The sequence below is a fragment of the Kogia breviceps genome, chromosome 11 (assembly GCF_026419965.1).
Source record: "Kogia breviceps isolate mKogBre1 chromosome 11, mKogBre1 haplotype 1, whole genome shotgun sequence".
NCBI classification, from domain to species: domain Eukaryota; kingdom Metazoa; phylum Chordata; class Mammalia; order Artiodactyla; family Physeteridae; genus Kogia; species Kogia breviceps.
Genome location: NC_081320.1, coordinates 24979889 through 24999805, shown reverse-complemented (window position 1 = coordinate 24999805; position 19917 = coordinate 24979889). Strand labels below are relative to the sequence as shown.

At 39.8% G+C, this 19917-nt stretch overlaps 1 protein-coding gene across 1 annotated transcript in view; it reads left to right on the top strand.

The window, feature by feature from the left end:
- The first annotated feature begins 336 nt into the window (after nt 1-336).
- The window catches only part of TACR1 (tachykinin receptor 1), a 259672-nt gene continuing 240091 nt past the window's right edge, over nt 337-19917 (top strand). The window contains exon 1 of the mRNA XM_059079627.2: nt 337-1731. Within this exon, the coding sequence (XP_058935610.1) occupies nt 1343-1731 (389 nt within the window). The 5' untranslated portion in view covers nt 337-1342. The remainder of the gene's footprint in view (nt 1732-19917) is intronic.

Sequence of the window (19917 nt, the reverse complement as noted above, 5' to 3'; positions counted from 1 at the left end):
GGCTGCTGGTCTCGGGACGGCCAACGCGAGACCGCAGTGGGAGCTGGCAGAGAGCCCAGAGATGCGCGCCTGGGAGACATACCGCTTCGCAGGGAGCTCAGCCCGCTCCCCACTGCCTGTGCGGGGGCCTCATCTGGAGAGCGCTACTGGAGCTTTTCATGGGGCGAGGGGTGGCTGGGGAAGGTGTTCCCAAAGCTTAGAACCTATCACTGCTTCCCAGGGGAATCGGTCTGTTAGGAAAAGGAACTAGGTATTTTGGGAGTGTTTCGGGTTGGAGCGAAGCCCAGAGCGAGCGCTGGCACGTCGCCCCCACACTTGGCCAACTCCGACCACCAGAAACAGGGGCCTCTGCAGAGCTATGGCAGCATTCCTGCCCTCCCTGGATGTTGAGCGTCCATCGCTACAGCTCCTTCGCGAATCCTTCCTTTCCCCTTGGTTCATCTGGGGTTCCAGCTGCGGACCCCATCTGGCGCAGTTACTCTGAGGGGACCTAGCTTGCGCCCCCTCGAGGAGTGCGTGGGGAACCCGGCTTGCAGACTCTCACAGCAGGTAGCAGCAAAAGGCTTGGTGGCTGAGATGGTGCAGTGAGACAGTTGTCAACAGATGGTGCAGCTGCAGCTCTGCGCAAGGGGACTGGCGAGCACGTAGCCAGGTACTGCCCCTTCACAGTGACGTCTTTACAGTGGGTTATAAAGACCTCACGCGCAGCCTGCCAAGGTTCTGCTAACTCCCGAGCTGAGCAGGACCCGAGCCAAGAGGCGCCTGCAAAGCTGCAGACGGTGGCGGCGGTGGCGGCGGTAGTGAAAGCAAAGGAAAAAATCTACAGCTGGACGCACGGCCCCAGAATTCCTGCCACAGGCTCTGAACTTTGACAGGTCGTGCTGTGACTAATGCCCCCCACCCCCACCTTCGCCCCGAAGTCCTCACGCAGCACAGGGCTTTGCCTTTCCCGCTGCAGATAGGAAGAACAGCAGTTGCAAGCAGCAGCAGGTGCAGAAAGGTGGAGAATCTCTGCTTCCTGGAACTGTGACCCGTGGAATTTCTTTCTCTTTTCCAGCTCAACGCAGGAGAGACGCTGTCTCCAGATTACAGAACTCAAGTGCTTTCTGAAGTTCGAAAGTGGAGGAATTCAAAGCCACCAAGGGCATAACAGCACATCTAGAAGCTTTTATCTTAGCACCAAGTCTTCTGCTTACAAGGAAAGAGTTCTGTCCAGAAAGAGCCTGCAGCCCTCCTGTCTTGGTTAAACAGGACTCTGACCCCAGACCCTGGCTCAGGACCCTGCTGCAAAGGATTTGTGTGTGTGTGTACAGAGAGGAAGGTTTAATCGCTTAGCAGAAGAATGGATAACGTCCTCCCTGTGGACTCAGACCTCTTCCCAAACATCTCCACCAACACCTCAGAGCCCAACCAGTTTGTGCAGCCAGCCTGGCAAATTGTCCTTTGGGCGGCTGCCTACACAGTCATTGTGGTGACCTCTGTGGTGGGCAACGTGGTGGTGATGTGGATCATCTTGGCTCACAAGAGAATGAGGACAGTTACTAACTATTTCCTGGTGAACCTGGCCTTCGCAGAGGCCTCCATGGCTGCATTCAATACAGTGGTGAACTTCACTTATGCTGTCCACAACGAGTGGTACTACGGCCTGTTCTACTGCAAATTCCACAACTTCTTCCCCATTGCTGCTGTCTTTGCCAGTATCTACTCCATGACAGCTGTGGCCTTCGATAGGTGAGCTTGCCCTTTGTGGAAAAGGGAAAAAATATCCTTAAAGGAAGATAGCATTGCTATGGAGCTTCAGGGTTGGATAGTGCCTGGTTCAAGGTGGAGATTGCCCACCTGAACCCCTGGATTTATACTGACAGTTAGCTGAGTCAGTTGTAGATGGGGGATTTTATCTTATCTCATGATTTTCTTTTCTATTTCTCTTTCTTTTTCTACTCCTTTTCACCCATCACCAGTCTCCCTTCCTTTTATGTATACATTCCACCTTTTTTCTTCATTTCTCTCTTTTATTTTTCCCTTCTCCACTCATCTTCCTGACATTTTCCATTCAACCCCTACTTTGCTTCTTTCCATATATTCCTTCTCTCTTTTGCCTTTAAAGCCTGAAGGGGATACCCAGAATGTGGTCAAGGGGCCGATCCCTGGCTAGGGCTTTGTGAATCCTTGCAGGCCTGCTATTCAGCTGTACAGCCTTTTGATACCTTCCAGTTTTAAGTACACATAGGCAAAATTTCTCATTTTCAATTTTTCCTGAATATTCAGGAACTTTCTGCTCCCACCACAACTCTCCAATATTATTTGGATGTGAAGAGCATTTTATTAGAATAATAAAATACTCAGGATTCTAATTCAGCTCTCTCTATGCTGCTAGGGTTTCTCATTCAGAAATGAGAGGCAGCTATGCTGTTCTTAAGGAACTCCACCATTAAGGATCCAAGAGTTTTTCTAAACTTCTCTGGCCATGTGAGGTCAATGTTTTTAGCCTCTCTACATCTACAGAGAAACGTGCTTGGCAAAGGCAATTAAAGGCAATTGAAAGCTCTTTCTTTCTTGCACCCAACAGGCTAGGGTTTCAGAAGCTGATTAAAAGTGAAAATGTTGGCATTTTCACACATTGGAGCTACAGTTCTGGAATGAAAGTGTCCTCAGGTGGCATGATGGAAAATTGATCATTAGAGCACAGCTCTATTTGTATTGACATTTTTGTGGGTGTCCTAGGTGTCTAATGTGTATATCTATGGGTGTACAAGTGTTAAATGTTTACCTATGATGTGGAGGTATGTTTAAATCACCTACCACTGTGATTTTAAAATGGGTTCTTTGTATGACTTTGCTGAGATAAATGAATATGAGAAGCCCAAAGAAGGAGCTAAGAGAAAAACTTCAAAAAAATCATTCCCAAATTACTGAATTATTTTGCATAGAGATTTGCAATTGATTTGAGGTCTTTTGCAGGTTCTGTAATCAATGGTCACTTTTAAAATCAGAGAAAACTATGTTTCCTTTGCAGTGATGTCCAAATGCTAATTTTTAAGTTCCCTTTATGCAACTCTTAAGTGCTTAATATGTTGTGTGTAAAATAAGTTGTGGTGAATCAATTTATATTTTAAATGTAGAAAGGAAACCAATTACTCAAAGTGGTAGTGAAATGAATTCTTTTGTAAATTTATCTCCTATGCTACTCTTGTTTTTAGATATTTGGTTTGCTGAAGGTGAGGTACCTGTAATCTTTCTGCACTGACTTGCTCCTTTAACTTCACATCAGCCCCCTTAAACTTAGAAAACTCACAGCATGATGTATAACTGCTTATATGTGCAGTGAAACCTGGTGCCTTTTCGGCCTTACACACGCTGTCTTGATTATCCCTAAATTAGAGGGAAAGTTCGTATTTTTACTGCATCAGGTAGTTGTGTGAGCTCAAGGGAGACCTGACAGTCAGCATGAACCCAAGCATTCAGTAGCTGATGGAACACCAGAGGACAGCTCTCTTGCTTTGGCTTACACAGAAATGACATGTTCCACAGCCCTTCTCTTTCCCTTTGAACTTAGAAGGTTAGGGTCAAGACTCAGGGTCAAACTCTTCAGTGGGTTGGGCAAAGAGCCAGATTTTGGCTGCCTTGACTCTGACATCACAGACTCCACTGTTTCTCTCCAGGTAACCCATAGACCCTGACCCTTCATGACACCTGCTCAGTGAGGTCAGAGGATCTCTGGTGTCAGAGCTGAGAGCAATGACAACAAGAAATGTCACCTGTGCGTGATGTGCAGATTATCAATGGCATGCTCATGTTTAGAGTTCAAGGTAGAATTAGGGATGATGCCTCAAGGCTGTGTCTCCAAGTCCTCCAAGTGCTCCTTCTGTTTTTCTTTGCTCAGCCTCATGAGCTGAATAAATTAATCTCCTTAGGTCCTCTGAAGAATCTAGCTCCACCATAGGCATGGTCATCCATTCTCTCCCAAGAATGCTTTAGAAAGGAAGAGACCTCCAGCTCTTTCCATATGAATGATCACTTCTTTCTCCACCATGGCAATGCAGACTTTGAGGAAATGTTAAATTATCTTTTTGTATGCTCCTTGAATTTTTAACAGATAATCTTTGAATCATCTTAAAAATGAAAGCAACGTGGTTTTCCAGATTATAAAATTAAACCTTGTTCATGAAGGACATAGAAACAAAAATACAAATCAACCATTAATTCACAATGCAAAAGTAACACCTGTTAACAGTCAAATTTCTTTTATGACTATTACACTACATATTAAAGTCAGATTCTAGATAATTTTGTAGCTTATTTTTTCCACTGATATTAATGGAAAACATTAATAATATTTTCCCATGTTATTAAAAAGTCTTCAGTAACATAATCATAATGGCTTCCTATTATTCCATTTTATGAATGTGCCATTATTACCTTAACCATCCCCTTACTGCTGGGAATCTAGGTGATGCGTAGATATTTTTGCCATTATGATTAAAATACTAATAAACATTTCTGTATGATAATTTTATTTTGCTTTCTTGATTATTTCTTTAGGGTAGATTTCCCAGAAGTAGAATTACTGGGTCAAATGAAATGAAAATTTTAAAAACATTTCTTCCTAATTTTAAAGGATTATAAACTCTGGGCAAAGCAAGGAACATTTCTCTTCTGTCTTGTTTATCTTCTCAGAACAGAGGAGAGTGCTTGGCACTTAAGAGTCACTACATGTTTATTGATTAAATGAATGAATGAATGAATGAATAAAATAATACATGATCCTAGAAGAACATTTGGAAGAACATAATCAATGGCATGCTCAGGGTTACATTAAGCATAAGGCTTCAAGACTGTATCTCCAAGTCCTCCATTTTTAAAAATGTAAAATTCTACAATTCCACTATTGACAGTTAACCTGTTAAAAATATGGAATGCTAGCTTATACTTTTTCTGTGTTACTTATACCACATAAAGTCACTCATACTTTTTAAGATAAATTTTGGATCATAATAAAAAGTTTCAGCAGCTGTTTTTTTTTGTGTTTTGTTTTGTCCCTTAGCATCATATCATGGCCATTTTCCATGTCATGAAATAGTTTTCAAAATAGGATTTTTAATGGATGCATTATATTGCAAGGCTGTAATCATTTATTTAGCCATTCCTCTATTTTTAGATGTATAATGTTTCCATTTTCAATGATTACAAGTAACTTTGAAATTAATATCCTTGACATAAATCTTTGAGAGCATTCCTTGTTCTTTTCATAAAAGAAACACCTTAAAGTTGAATAGTTAGGTCGAACCGTCTTGGTAAACTATGCCAAATTTCCTTCTAGAAACAAAATGTAAGCAAAGAAAAAACTTCAGCTGCAGATTGTAGAACTAATTTGAATCTTTCTTGTAATCTTTCCATAGAATGAGGGGAGAGAGGGAATGAATGAGATCCCCTTTAGAAGGAATAGTTATTTACCGAAGGCAATGACTACCTAGAATTTTCAAAAGCTGCAGAGATAAATATACTAGATAATATCATGTCTACCTCTAATTAAACTCCAAAAAACACCAGGGATTTTACTTTTTAAAACTTCATAAGATTTTTAAATTCCTTCCTATTGTATAAACTAAAAGGGGTGTGTGATGTTTCATGAAATTAGAAGCTGGAGGACACTGAGAGGTGACACCTTCATTTTTCAGGAGCCAGTGATGATGACTGGTTCTAGTTTTGTGGAGCAGCATCTAAGAAGAGAGGAGGGGGTAAACAACCCTTAAGCCCCACAAGATGGGCTGCAAAGGCAAACGGTAACCTGACTTGGAACTTAGCACACAGCAACAGGAGGCTCAGAAAAGCTCTGGTCTGATAACACTGCTTCTCTACCTGGTAGGGGCAGTTATAATTTCAGCAAGATGAAAGATGAAGGTTGCTCACTGCTCAGATTGGTTCTAGATATGTTGTATTTGAGTAAAAGAAAACATCCAATGATGGTCTCTGGACAATATGAAATTTGGTCAGGACCAAAAATATAGTTCCTCAGATAGGGGTAATAGTTGAAGCTAGAAGAGAGAATGAACTCTCTGAGAGATTAAAAGAGGAAACCAAGAGTAAAGACATGCATAAATAACAAAACAAAACTCTGCCTATCAATTCCCTGGTATCAATTCCACACTGTTCCAGTCATACTCAGCTACAAGTCTAAATAGCCTGCTTCCCAAGTCTCTGCTAGACCTGCAGTCTGTCCTTGAACCTCACCTGTTGACAGACTTGGATCTCAGGGCAGTACTTCTCCATCACACCCAGAGGCAAGTCTTAGATCCCAAGATCCTTTGCACTAATTTAGATAGATCTTACAATCCATGACTAAGCACCTGAGTGTTGCTGAGAATGTCCATTCACTAGAAGCTCATCCACAGTAACTGACCCTGTCTTTTCAAATCAGGAATCTCAAATATCAGGGTGGATGCAGATCAACTTGAGTTTTTACATCTTGGATGAGTCATTTTGGCTGCAGAAGTTTTCCTGGAGAGGTTTAATGCCCACATACTCTCTGGAGTTACCCCACTGCACTTACCACATCCTCTCCCTACTCATATGATCCCCCCCAGTGTCTTGAATGGTCAAGGCCCTTGGTGGTGGAGATGGGGTTAGCTGTCAGAAACATAGATAGGTTCAACTGGGGGAAAATAAAGGTAATTCTCAATGTAAAAGCATGTAGTAGGAGCATAAGACTTTGTTATTATTGTTGTTGTTGAATTAGCAAATGGCAGAATAATGATCGTGAGGGAGAAACACACGGTTAACCTTGGACAGATCATCAGTCCATCAAGGGATGGGGTCACTAGGTAAGGTGGTTCCTGAATCAGGGCTTCATGTCTTCTCTCATAGGGCTTATACTACATAATGAGGCAAGTAAGACTGATTTAAAGGTAACTACAACATAAGGTGTTATGTGATAGGTTTCACAGATATTGTACAGACAAATTCTATAGGAGTGAAGAGGAGGGAGGTTATCTAGCAACAATGATCAAGGAAGACCTCAAATGGTGGCAACTGATTTGGGCCTTGAAGATTAGATAAGATTTTTAGAGAAGAAGATAAATAATGGTGACATTCTGGGTAAAAGAGACAGTGTGACAAAAGTATGGAAGTAAAAATTTGCAAAGTGTTTTGGGAGAATGACAGGCTGACTCAATTGAAGTGAATTCACAAGTGAATCAAGGAATGAATGGAGGAGTTGGTCAGAAGAAAATGAGTACAGTTTTTGTTGGATTTTATGTGAGAATATAATGATTATTTGGAAATGTCCAACAAGTAGTTTAAGAGATGGGGCTAGAGAATGAGAACCCAAGGACCAAAATGTTTACTTAGGAATTTTCCAAACAGATGGCTTATGAGAGAGTTGAAAGTAGAGAACATCTCTTTTACCTATATATGCGTTTCCAGAGAAGAGACCAAAGATTCATGGAAATGTGCTATCAGGCAATAGGAGGGAAAAATGAAGAAACAGAGAGTTGGTGGAATAATCAGGATATGAGGAGTGATAAAAATTAAGAGAGGAAAATTGTGGTGGGTTATATTAATTATAGTGTCATTAGAATCCAAGTATGATGACATTGATTTTGGCAATTAGAGAACATAGTTGAGCTGTGAGAGTCAGTGTCAGCAAAGTATGATAAGGGGGGATAAAATTAGATGGCAGTGAGGGAAATGGACTATTCCTCATCCATCCATCCATCTATCCATTCATGAAACCATTTTGAGCACTTAACTATGTACCAGATGCTGAGGCAGTAAAACATTGACTTTATTCTTCTGCTCTCTGTCTTCAGCTATTGACAAATTTATGAACACCGTTATAATCCAATGTAATTAGTACCATGAAGAGGGAGTTTGGAGACAAAGCAAAGAACTATCCTTGGGAAGATGGGAAACACTTATGGTAAAATAAAGGAAAGAAGAGGAGGGGAGGAGGAAAGAAAGCAAAATACAGAGAAAACAATGTGGAGTTTAGGTTTTTAAAAATAAACTTCAAGAGCACTGGATCAGGGAATTATCATAATGATTTATTAATGTTTGTCACTTGGAAACTAGAAAGAAGATTTTATGTTAATAAAATTTATAATGATACTTTATGATGCATGCTCTCCAATCCATTGTCTCATCTAATCTTCAATACCAATGGGGATTCTGTTTCCACCTTGTAAAGACTATTAGAAACAATTTCTTTTAGCATGATTCTCATACTCTCCACTTCCTCATAGCTTGGAGACCCATGCAATTTGCATCTATGTGCCTTAGATATCTGCCTGTATACTCCTGTTCAAGGTGGCTTTTGAATGCTATATCATTTAAGGAAATTGATGTAAGGGTCCTACTGTGTCAGAGAGGATGTTAGAGCACTTTTGACAAGTTTTCAGTCAAATAATAATTCAACGCCACAACCTTCTAGATGAGGTCATTGTAAGAGGATCAAATTCTGCTTAAATATTTTACTCAATTTGTCTCATTTGTTAAATCCATTCAATTTTGAATCATTATAAAATTATTCCTTTTTTTTGAAGGAATAATGCCCCTGATTTGGGTCTGCTTTTACTAGTATAATGTCTCTTCCATGTGGCCATCTCTCTGATAGATACCTCCTGAAGCTTCTCTATCCTTGGTTAACTGTCCCTGGTTCCTTCATCTTTCCATTTTCATTGATATTCCTGTTTGCTAATGGTCCTTTTAAATGAGAGTTTAATGTCTGGAACTGAGCATTACCCTGTTACAATCACCTTGTCCATATATACCTGCTGTGGGGCTGGCATACTACCTGGTGACTTCATCTTCTTAGACTTAGTTCAGGTGTCACCTCCACCAAGAACCTTACCTTAATCTACAAGTGTAGAATAGGTGTCCTTCTTATATATTCCTATATCATTTATCCAACTCTCCATATATTCTTATGTCATTTATGCAACTCTCTGTAACTTGTTGGTCTCTCCCACACCTCCTTACCCACTAAATGGCAAGCACCATGAAAATAGGAATGCTTTATCTGGTTTCCTGTTACCAGCACCTATCCAGTTCCCTGGCACTGAATAGGTACTCATTAAAGTGTTTATAGTGGTTGATATGACTGTACCTCTCTTCTGCACACATCAACTAAAATCTAAAAACCAGATCCAATGCATCAGACAGACTTCAAAGCACACCTATGATGCTATGCTTTGAAGCAAAAAAAAATCAGGCCAAATTTATGTCTACCACGGAGTTTTGCTACAATATAGAACACTTTTGGTTTAGAACTCCCTGTTCAAAAATAACTACATGTTCAAATTCACCTTGTCTCTTGCATACTTCACTTGACTTGTCCCCACTGGATTCCTGACCCCCACTCTGTCCCCAACAGGTATTACACCCCAGGAGAATACCTTTAGTTGAGAGAGGTGTTTATCATTTCTACCTTACCTCCAGTCTATCAAGGCATACTGGAAACTGAGATATTTCATGGACACTTCTGTGGCCCAATGCCGAGGACCAGCCCCAGCTGAACAGGTTTCACCCAAAGGGGAGACGGAGTCGGCGTGGACAGATCACAAGACACCTCAGAGGATGCAAGGATCTGACAAATTTAATATCATGATTCCAAAGCATTTATACTGTAAAATAATCTCATTTTCAATCTTAACTTCATTCCCATGCCAAAAGGTCCCTTACATAAACCAAAAAACAAAAGTAGTTTACATCAGCAGGTTAAACAAGTTAAGTAATTTTCTTGTTGTCTCCATTCTCTTTCGTCTCTTGTGTACATTCACATCTAGGTCAGGAACTCTGTCTGCGGTTTCCTCATTCTTCTCAGAAGATTAAGGTGTTTTTGTACCTGCACATTCTGCTCAATCAAGCCATAAACTTAAACATGTTAAAAACAATAATATCAAGCCATAAACTTAAACATGTTAAAAACAATAATACAACATTTCATCCACAGATTTTCTAACCCTATCATTATAATCAAAACAATGTACATCATTATTTATACTTCTAGGAGGCCATGGGGGCGGACATTGTACCGTAAACTTATTGAATATACCCACTGTTGCACAAAACCTCCTCGTCACCATAGCCAGGTATTTCCCAAGATATTTACAACTCTCCTGGGGAGCCATAACTCTTTCAGTTTTTCTTTTACAATAAGTTCTTGCCACACAAATGTTCCCACCATTGTATTTCCCTAAGTCCAATGCCCTGGCCTAAGAATTTCAAATATAATCATTAAAAAAGCCGGAGTAGTTACAATCATTTTTGGCTTTACCCTAAATCGGGGTCTTTCCTTAATCCCTAGGCAAAAGCAGGGGAAAACAGGGGGAACCATACAGAGGAGAGCTTTGCTTCTCCATATTTGTACCTGACAGTACCAGCTTTGCTTGGCACTATAGGTCTCGTCCCGAGGGGGATTTGCTTTGTAATACTTCCATCTTCTTGGCCTAAACCCTCCAGAAACCCCCTCAGTTTTTAGCAAGAATTTTCCTAGAATCAGAAGAGATGCTTTCCGCCGCCCACCAGGAGAGGAGCTTTGCTTCCTCATGCCATAACTTCTTGCCGAGCTTTGCTCAGGCAATAGTTGGCAATGCTGGACGGCTTCCGGCAGCCCAACTGTTGCCAACCCCTCTGGCTTTTTCTCCAACAGCCCTGCTAGCAACAGGAAGTGAACTCTCTGCTTTACTTAGCCTTCCTGAGGCAGGACCAGCAAAAACCTCTCTTTCATCCAGACCTCCAAGTCCTAAAACTACAGTAGTTGTCTGAACACCTAGACTATACCATAGTAAAATACCACCAGAGACACAGGAAAATTCCAGCAGAGTGGCCTGAGAAAGTCATAGACCTGGAGGACAAACTGGGAAACTGACCTACATTGCCCAAACCTTACCTCTTGTCACATTTAGAAGTTATGATTACAACTTATTGGAAGGGGAAATATGAGGCTCTATAGATAAGGAACCCCAGGGATGAAAAGATGGTTTAATGATACCCATGTGATATATATCTTAACATGAGTATTAATACTTTGAACTGCTTTAGGAACTTTGTCTAAGCAGCCTGGAGTCTGAAGCCCTTTCCTTCTCTTTTATAATTATTTACTAAATCTACTTTCCAATTCAACTTTATCACTACGTTTAATATTTGGGACTTTCTGTGAAGTGCTTTTCATGTTCTTTGTATAAGAATGTCTTTTAATAACCTTACATCTGACCTTTGATTATGGAGTTTAGTGTAGGAAAGAGCACAAGCAGTGGATTCCAACAGTGGTTCTACCACTTACTAGGTATGTGAATATGGGCAAGATACTTAACCTCTCTTGGCCTCGATTTCCCCATATGATAAAAGGGATATTAATAAAAGTTACCTTGTGGAATACTGCTGCAAGGAGAGAAGGAAAAGGAAAAGAATGGAAAGGTATGAAAAGTTCCTGATCTGTGATTTCCAATAAACACTGACACACCATTATAACTATTATACACACCCATTTCTGTCAGCCCCCTCTTGCATTCCTTCTACTTTAAGTATAACAGCAACAGGGTGAAACAGTTATATCCTTCCCCCCAATAAATATAGTTTAAAATACTTCTAATTGGGTCACCAAACCTGTTGCTAAATGCCATCCAGCATCCTTCTCACCTGTGGAGATGCACACACCCTCTATGAGAAGCCAAGCATTAGGATATTGTATACTGTTGACTCTTGAACAACAGGAGTTTGAATTGCATGGGTCCACTTATACCCAGATTTTTTTCAATAGTAAATAATATAGTTCTACACAGTCAGTGATTGGTTGAATCCACAGATATGGAGGAACTGAAGGCAGACTATAAATTATACTGTGGATTTTCAAGAGTTGCTTCCTCTGATCCTTGTATTGTTCAAGAGTCAACTGTATTACAGCCCAGAAAAACCAAATCATTTTCTTTTATGCCATCTCCCAAATTACAGTCACTTCCTACATCCTGTATGTCCCAAAGTCACCACCCTCACATGAAGCAACATTTTCGTGTTTTATGACTGGGGAGAACTTGGTCATAGCAAAAAACTCTTACTTGCTGCATACGTTTTCGTTGATAATTTGTTAAAGTCGTATTTCTTTTGCCTTTGAACACATCTTCTAAAACTTGGAAGTTTTCTTATAAATTTAGTTTTTATGTATTAAACATCCACTTTCCCTTGTCCTGGGACTAATGCTCAATTAGCTATTAAATACGAGATGGCATCCTTCCACCTAAACATTTAACAACATTTTCAAACTTAATCAATTGAGTGATCTTACATATTTCCAATTAGTCATAAAATTTTATAAACAAATCAAATAAGCTTAAAAATGTAAACATCAATTTTAAATTTGCAAATTTCACTAAATATTTCAAACTATAATTGCAAACTTAATACATCTAGTTTTGTTAAAACTTCAGATCCCTAACTGGATGATTTATAAATAGGAGAAACAAAATCTTTCTCGGGACTTACATAATTCCAGCAAAGCTAATAAATCAAAACTTCCAAATTTAGCATATCAAATTCTCTTAAAACATGTCAACGTCCTAAAAACTACACTTGCAAATTCAATGAAAGAGGGCTTCCCTGGTGGCGCAGTGGTTGAGAGTCTGCCTGCCAATGCAGGGGACACGGGTTCGTGCCTTGGTCTGGGAAGATCCCACATGCCACAGAGCGGCTGTGCCCGTGAGCCATGGCCAATGAGCCTGCGCGTCCGGAGCCTGTGCTCCGCAACGAGAGAGGCCACAACAGTGAGAGGCCCGCGTACCACAAAAAAAAAAAAAAAAAGAAAGAAAAAAAATTCAATAAATGAGGTTCTCATGTATCTAAACAATGACTATGATATTACTTAGTTAAATCTTCTTAAGTATTTCAATTAAAATTATAAATCTGGGGCTTCCCTGGTGGCACAGTGGTTGAGAATCCGCCTGCCAATGCAGGGGACATGGATTCGTGCCCTGGTCCAGGAAGATCCCACATGCTGCGGAGCGGCTGGGCCCGTGAGCCATGGCTGCTGAGCCTGCGCATCCGGAGCCTGTGCTCTGCAATGGGAGAGGCCACAACAGTGAGAGACCCGCGTACCGCAAAATATATATAAATCTGGTAGGTCAAATTCTCTAATATTTCAGATTCTCATTTCCAACATATTAAAAACAAATCACACATAAAGTAACATATATTGCTCATAAAACTTACTACTACACCCACACTTCTTACATAGAAGTATCACTTCTTCACTGTCTATTAACTTTAAAAAAATGCCTTGCTATGGTTACAGAGTTACACAGGCAGAGGTGGCAGAATCATCTTCTCCTTAAGGGGCCACTGAGTTTCTGGAATCAGGGTTGAGCCAGAGATCTGAATCTGCGTGTGTCTTTCAGGGGTCTTGCCCAGAGCTGCCACCCAATACCCTGTGCCCTTTTCACAGTGGAGCTCTGCTGGCTCAGTGTCCACAGTACCACCCACACCTAGCTACTGGAATTGACTTTTGTAGGCCCATTGTGTCTGGTATTTCTGTGGCTTCCTTCAAGTTTTACCCCTTACCAAATTTCATTTTAACATTTTATCATTTGATTTACCTAGATGGAATCAAACAGAGCTTCAGCCCACACTTAGTTCACATTCAACTGCTTTACTACCTGAGTAGAGCTAGCTGCATACTGTACTCTTTTTAATTTTACCTTATTATTGACCTCCATTTTGGACTAGCTCATTGATATGGATAAAATGACAAAAAAAAATACCATCTGTGCTGGGTCCTTCAGTTTCTTTTCTGAGACTTTGATGTCATGAAAAATATGTGCCAGAATTTTTCTGGATGTATCCTGTCTCTTCACATGAATCATTAAAAATGGAAGGGCCTCCTCAGGACCCACTAAGGCTTTGGCTTCTGGAACACACAGGGCTGAGTCGATGCTGACACCCAGAAGCTTCAGGACACAATGGGGTAGAGTTCATGCTAATGGGAGCCAAGTCTCCTCAGGACTTCCTGGGGCTTCAGCTTTGGGACTTTGTGGGGTCCAGTTCACATTGATGGGAGCCCCGTCTCCTCTGGACCTGCTGGGAGGTGGTGCGGCTGAAGCAAAAGGTAATCCACAGGACCCAAGACATGGTAGCTACTAATATACTATTCCCATGGTGTCTCTTAATACCATGAGGACTCCCAGAAGGGAAACAAATATCACAATTTTGGTTGAATTTGGTCTGGCCATGTGGCTGACATGGTCTTGGTGCTTGGCTGGGTGTCAGGTCTATGCCTCTGAGGTAGGAGAGGTGACTTCAGGATATTAGTCCACAAGAGGGCTCCCAGATCCACATGATATCAAGTGGCAAAAGCCCTCCCAGAGATCTCCATCTCAATGCTAAGACCCAGCTACAGTGCCGGACATCCTATGCCAAACAGCGAGCAAGAAAGGAACACAATACCACCCATTAGCAGAGAAGCTGATTCATATCACAATAAGGTCACAGGCACCCCAAAACACACCATCGGGGACAGTCCTGTCCACCAGAAAACAAGATCCAGCCTCATCTACCAGAACACAAGGACCAGTCCCCTCTACCAGGAAAGCTGGAGTGGCAACCCACTGAACCAACCTTAGCCACTGGGGGCAGACACCAAAAAAATGGGAACTACAAACCTGCAGCCTGTGAAAAGGAGTTCTGAAAAATGGTAAGTTAAACAAAATGAGAAGACAGAGAAATATGCAGCTGATGAAGGAGTAAGGTAAAAACCCACCAGACCAAACAAATGAAGAGGAAATAGGCAGTCTACTTGGAAAAGAATTCAGAGTAATGATAGTAAAGATGATCCAACATCTTGGAAGTAAAATGGAGAAGATAAAAGAAACAATTAACAAAGAGCTAGAAGAACTAAAGAGCAAATAAACAATGATGAGCAAGAAAATGAATGAAATTAAAAATTCTCTAGAAGGAATCAGTAGCAGAATGACTGAGGCAGAAGAAGGAGAGGTGACCTGGAAGATAAAATAGTGGAAATAAGTACCACAGAGCAGAATAAAGAAAAAAGAATGAAAAGAATTGAGGACAATCTCAGAGACTTCTGAGACAACGTTAAATGGACCACAATTCAAATTATAAGGGTCCTGGAAGAAGAAGAGAAAAAGAAAAGGACTGAGAAAATATTTGAGGAGATTATAGTTCAAAACTTCCTCGACATGGGAAAAGAAATAGACAATCAAGTCCAGGAAGTGCAGAAAGTCCCATACAGGATAAATCCAAGGAGAAACATGTCAAGACACATATTAAAGAAATTATCGAAAATTAAATACAAAGAAAAAATATTAAAAGCAGCAAGGGAAAAACAATAAAATACAAAGGAATCCACATAAGGTTAACAGCTGATCTTTCAGCAGAAACTCTACAAGACGGAAGAAAGTGGCAAGACATATTTAAAGTAATGAAAGAGAAAAACCTACAACCAAGATTACTCTACTGAGCAAGAATCTCATTCAGAATAGATGGAGAAATTAAAACCTTTGCAGACAAGCAAAAGCTAAGAGAATTCAGCATCATCAAACAAGCTTTACAACAAATTCTAAAGGAATATCTCCAGGCAGTAAACACAAGAGATGAGAAAAATACCTACAATAACAAACCCAAAACAATTAAGAAAATGGTAAGAGGAACATATATATTCATATTACCTTAAAGGTAAATGGATTAAATGCTCCAACCAAGATACACAGACTGACTGAATGGATACAAAAACAAGACCCGTGTAATCGCTGTCTATAAGAGACCCATCTCAGACCTAGGGACACATACAGACTGAAAGTGAGGGGATGGAAAAAGATATTCCATACAAATGAAAATCAAAAGAAATCTGGAGTAGCAATTCTCATACCAGACAAAATAGACTTTACAATAGACTATTAAAAGAGACAAAGGGGCTTCCCTGGTAGCACAGTGGTTGAGAGTCCGCCTGCCAATGCAGAGGACATGGGTTCATGCCCGAGTCCGGGAAGATCCCACGTGATGCAGAGTGGCTGGGCCCGTGAACCATGGCCACTGAGCCTGCATGTCCAGAGCCTGTGCTCCAAAATGGGAGAGGCCACAACAGTGAGAGGCCCATGTACCACCAAAAAATAAAATAAAAAGAGACAAGGAAGGACACTACATAATGAACAAGGGATCAATCCAAGAAGAAGATATAACAATTGTAAATATTTATGCACCCAACATAGGAGCACCTCAATACCTAAGGTAAATGCTGACAGCCATAAAAAGAGAAATTGAAAGAAATACAATGATAGTAGTGAACTTTAACACCCACTTTCACCAATGGACAGATCATCCAAAATGAAAGTAAATAAGGAAACACAAGCTTCAAATGACACATTAAAAAAGATGGACTAAATTGATACTTATAGGACATTCCACCCCAAAACAACAGAATACACTTTTTTCTCAAGTGTTCATGGAACACTCTCCATGGTAGATAATATATTGGGGCACAAAGCAAGCCTTGGTAAACTTAAGAACTTTTATATTGTGTCAGGTATCTTTTCTGAAAATAACACTATGAGACTAGATATCAATTACAGGGAAAAATTTGTAAAAAAATACAAATACATGGAGGCTAAACAATACACTATTAAATAACCAAGAGATCACTGAAGAAATCAAGGAGGAAATAAAAAAAATAACTAGAAACAAATGACAATGAAAAACGACGACCCAAAACCTATGGGATGCAGAAAAAGCAGTTCTAAGAGGGAAATTTAGAGCAACACAATCCTACCTCAAGAAACAAGGAACATCTCAAATAAACAACCTAACATTACACCTAAAGCAATTAGAGAAAGAAGAACAAAAACCCCCCAAATTTAGCAGAATAAATCATAAAGATCAGATCAGAAAAAATGAAAAGGAAATGATAGCAGAGAACAATAAAACAAAAGCTGGTTCTTTGAGAAGATAAACAAAGTTGATAAAACATTAGCCAGACTCATTAAGAAAAAAAGGGAGAAGACTGAAATCAATACACTTAGAAGTGAAAAGGGAGAAGTAACAACTGACACTGCAGAAAAACAGAGGATCATGAGAGATTACTACAAGCAACTATATGCCAAAAAAATGGACAACCTAGAAAAAATGGAAAAATTCTTAGAAAAGCACAACCTTCTGAGACTGAACAAGGAAGAAGTAGAAAATATAAACAGACCAATCACAAGCACTGAAATTGAGATTGCGATAGAAAATCTTCCAACAAAGAAAAGCCCAGAACCAGATGGCTTCACAGACTAATTCTATCAAACATTTAGAGAAGAGCTAACACCTATCCTTCTCAAACCCTTCTAAAATATCAGAGGGAGGAACACTCCAAAACTCATTCTAGGAGGCCACCATCACCCTGAAACCAAAAACAGACAAAGATGTCACAAAGAAAGAAAACTACAGGCCAATATCACTGATGAACAGAGATGTAAAAATCCTCAACAAAATACTAGCAAACAGAATCCAACAGCACATTAACAGGATCATGCACCATGATCAATGAGGTTTATCCCAGGAATGCAAGGGTGCTTCAATATATGCAAATCAATCAGTTTGATACACCATATTAAAAAATTGAATGATAAAAACCATATGATCATCTCAATAGATGCAGAAAAAGCATTTGACAAAATTCAAAACCCATTTATGATAAAAACCCTCCAGAAAGTAGGCACAGAGGGAACTTACATCAACATAATAAAGGCCATATATGACAAACCCACAGCCAACATCATTCTCAATGGTGAAAAACTAAAACCATTTCCACTAAGATCAGGAACAAGAGAAGGTTGCCCACTCTCACCACTATTAGTCAATATAGTTTTGGAGGTTTTAGCCACAGCAATCAGGGAAGAAAAAGAAATTAAAGGAATCCAAATTGGAAAAGAAGAAGTAAAGCTGTCACCCTTTGCAAATGACATGATACCATACCTAGAAAATCCTAAAGATGCTACCGGAAAAGTATTAGAGCTAATCAATGAATTTGGTAAAGTAGCATGATATAAAATTAATGCACAGAAATCTCTTACATTCTTCTATACTAATGATGAAAGTCTGAAAGATAAATTAAAGAAATACTCCCACTTACCATTGCAACAAAAAGAATAAAATACCTAGGAATAAACCAACCTAAGGAGAAAAAAGACCTGTATGCAGAAAACTATAAGACATTGATGAAAGAAATTAAAGATGATACAAACAGATGGAGAGTTATACCATGTTCTTGGATTGGAAGGATCAAGATTGTGAAAATGTCTCTAGTACCCAAAGCAATCTACATATTCAATGCAATCCCTACCAAACTACCAATGGCATTTTTCACAGAACTAGAACAAAAATTTTCACAATATGTAGGGAAACACAAAAGACCCCAAATAGCCAAAGGAATCTTGAGAAAGAAAAATGGAGCTGGAGAAATCAAGCCCCTTGACTTCAGACCATACTACAAAGCTACAGTAATCAAGACAGTGTAGTACTAGCACAAAAACAGAAATATACATCAATTGAATAGGATAGAAAGCCCAGAGATAAACCCACGCACCTATGGTTACCTTAACCTTGATAAAGGAGGCAAGAATATACAATGGAGAAAAGACAGCCTCTTCCATAAGTGGTACTGGGAAAACTGTAGAGCTACATGTAAAAGAATGAAATTAGAACACTCCCTAACACCATACACAAAAATAGGCTCAAAATGGATTAAAGACCTAAGTGTAAGGCCAGACACTATAAAACTCTTAAAGGAAAACCTAAGCAGAACACTCTATGACGTAAATCACAGCAAGATCCTTTTTGACCCACCCCTAGAGAAAGGGAAGTAAAAACAAAAATAAATCAATGGGACCTAATGAAACTTAAAAGCTTTGCACAGCAAAGGAAACCATAAAGAAGACAAAAAGACAACCCTCAGAATGGGAGAAAATATTTGCAAATGAAGTAACTGACAAAGGACTAATCTCCATAATTTATAAGCACCTTATGCAGCTCAATATCAAAAAAATGAACAACCCAATCCAAAAATGGGCAGAAGACCTAAAGAGACATTTCTCCAAAGCAGATATACAGACAGCCAACAAACACATGAAAGAATGTTCAACATCAGTAATCATTAGCAAAATGCAAATCAAAACTACAATGAGGTATCTCTTCACATCAGTCAGAATGGCCATCATCAAAAAATCTACAAACACTCTTGCCCTGTTGGTGGGAATGTAAATTGATATGGACACTATGGAGAACAGTATGAAGGTTCCTTAGAAAACTAAAAATAGAACTACTATACGACCCAGCCATCCACTACTGGACATATACCCTGAGAAAACCATAATTCAAAAAACGTCATCTACCACAATGTTCATTGCAGTTCTATTTACAATAGTCGGGACATGGAAGCAACCTAAGTGCCCATCAACAGATGAATGGATAAAGAATATGTGGCACATATATAAAATGGAATATTACCCAGCCATAAAAGGAAATGAAATTGAGTTATTTGCAGTGAGGTGGATGAACCTGGAGTCTGTCATACAGAGTGAAGTAAGTCAGAAAGATAAAAACAGATACCGTATGCTAACACATAAATAAAAAATTGTTATGAAGAACCTAAGGGCAGGACAGGAATAAAGACGCAGATGTAGAGAATGGACTTGAGGACACGGGAGTGAGTAGGGTAAGCTGGGATGAAGTGAGAGAGTAGCATGGACATATATACACTACCAAATGTAAAATAGATAGCTAGTGGGAAGCAGCCACATAGCATAGGGAGATCAACTCAGTGATTTCTTACCACCTAGAGGGGAGGGTGAGAAGGAGACACAAGAGGGAGGAGATATGAGGATATATGTATATGTATATATATGGCTGATTCACTTTGTTATAAAGCAGAAACTAACA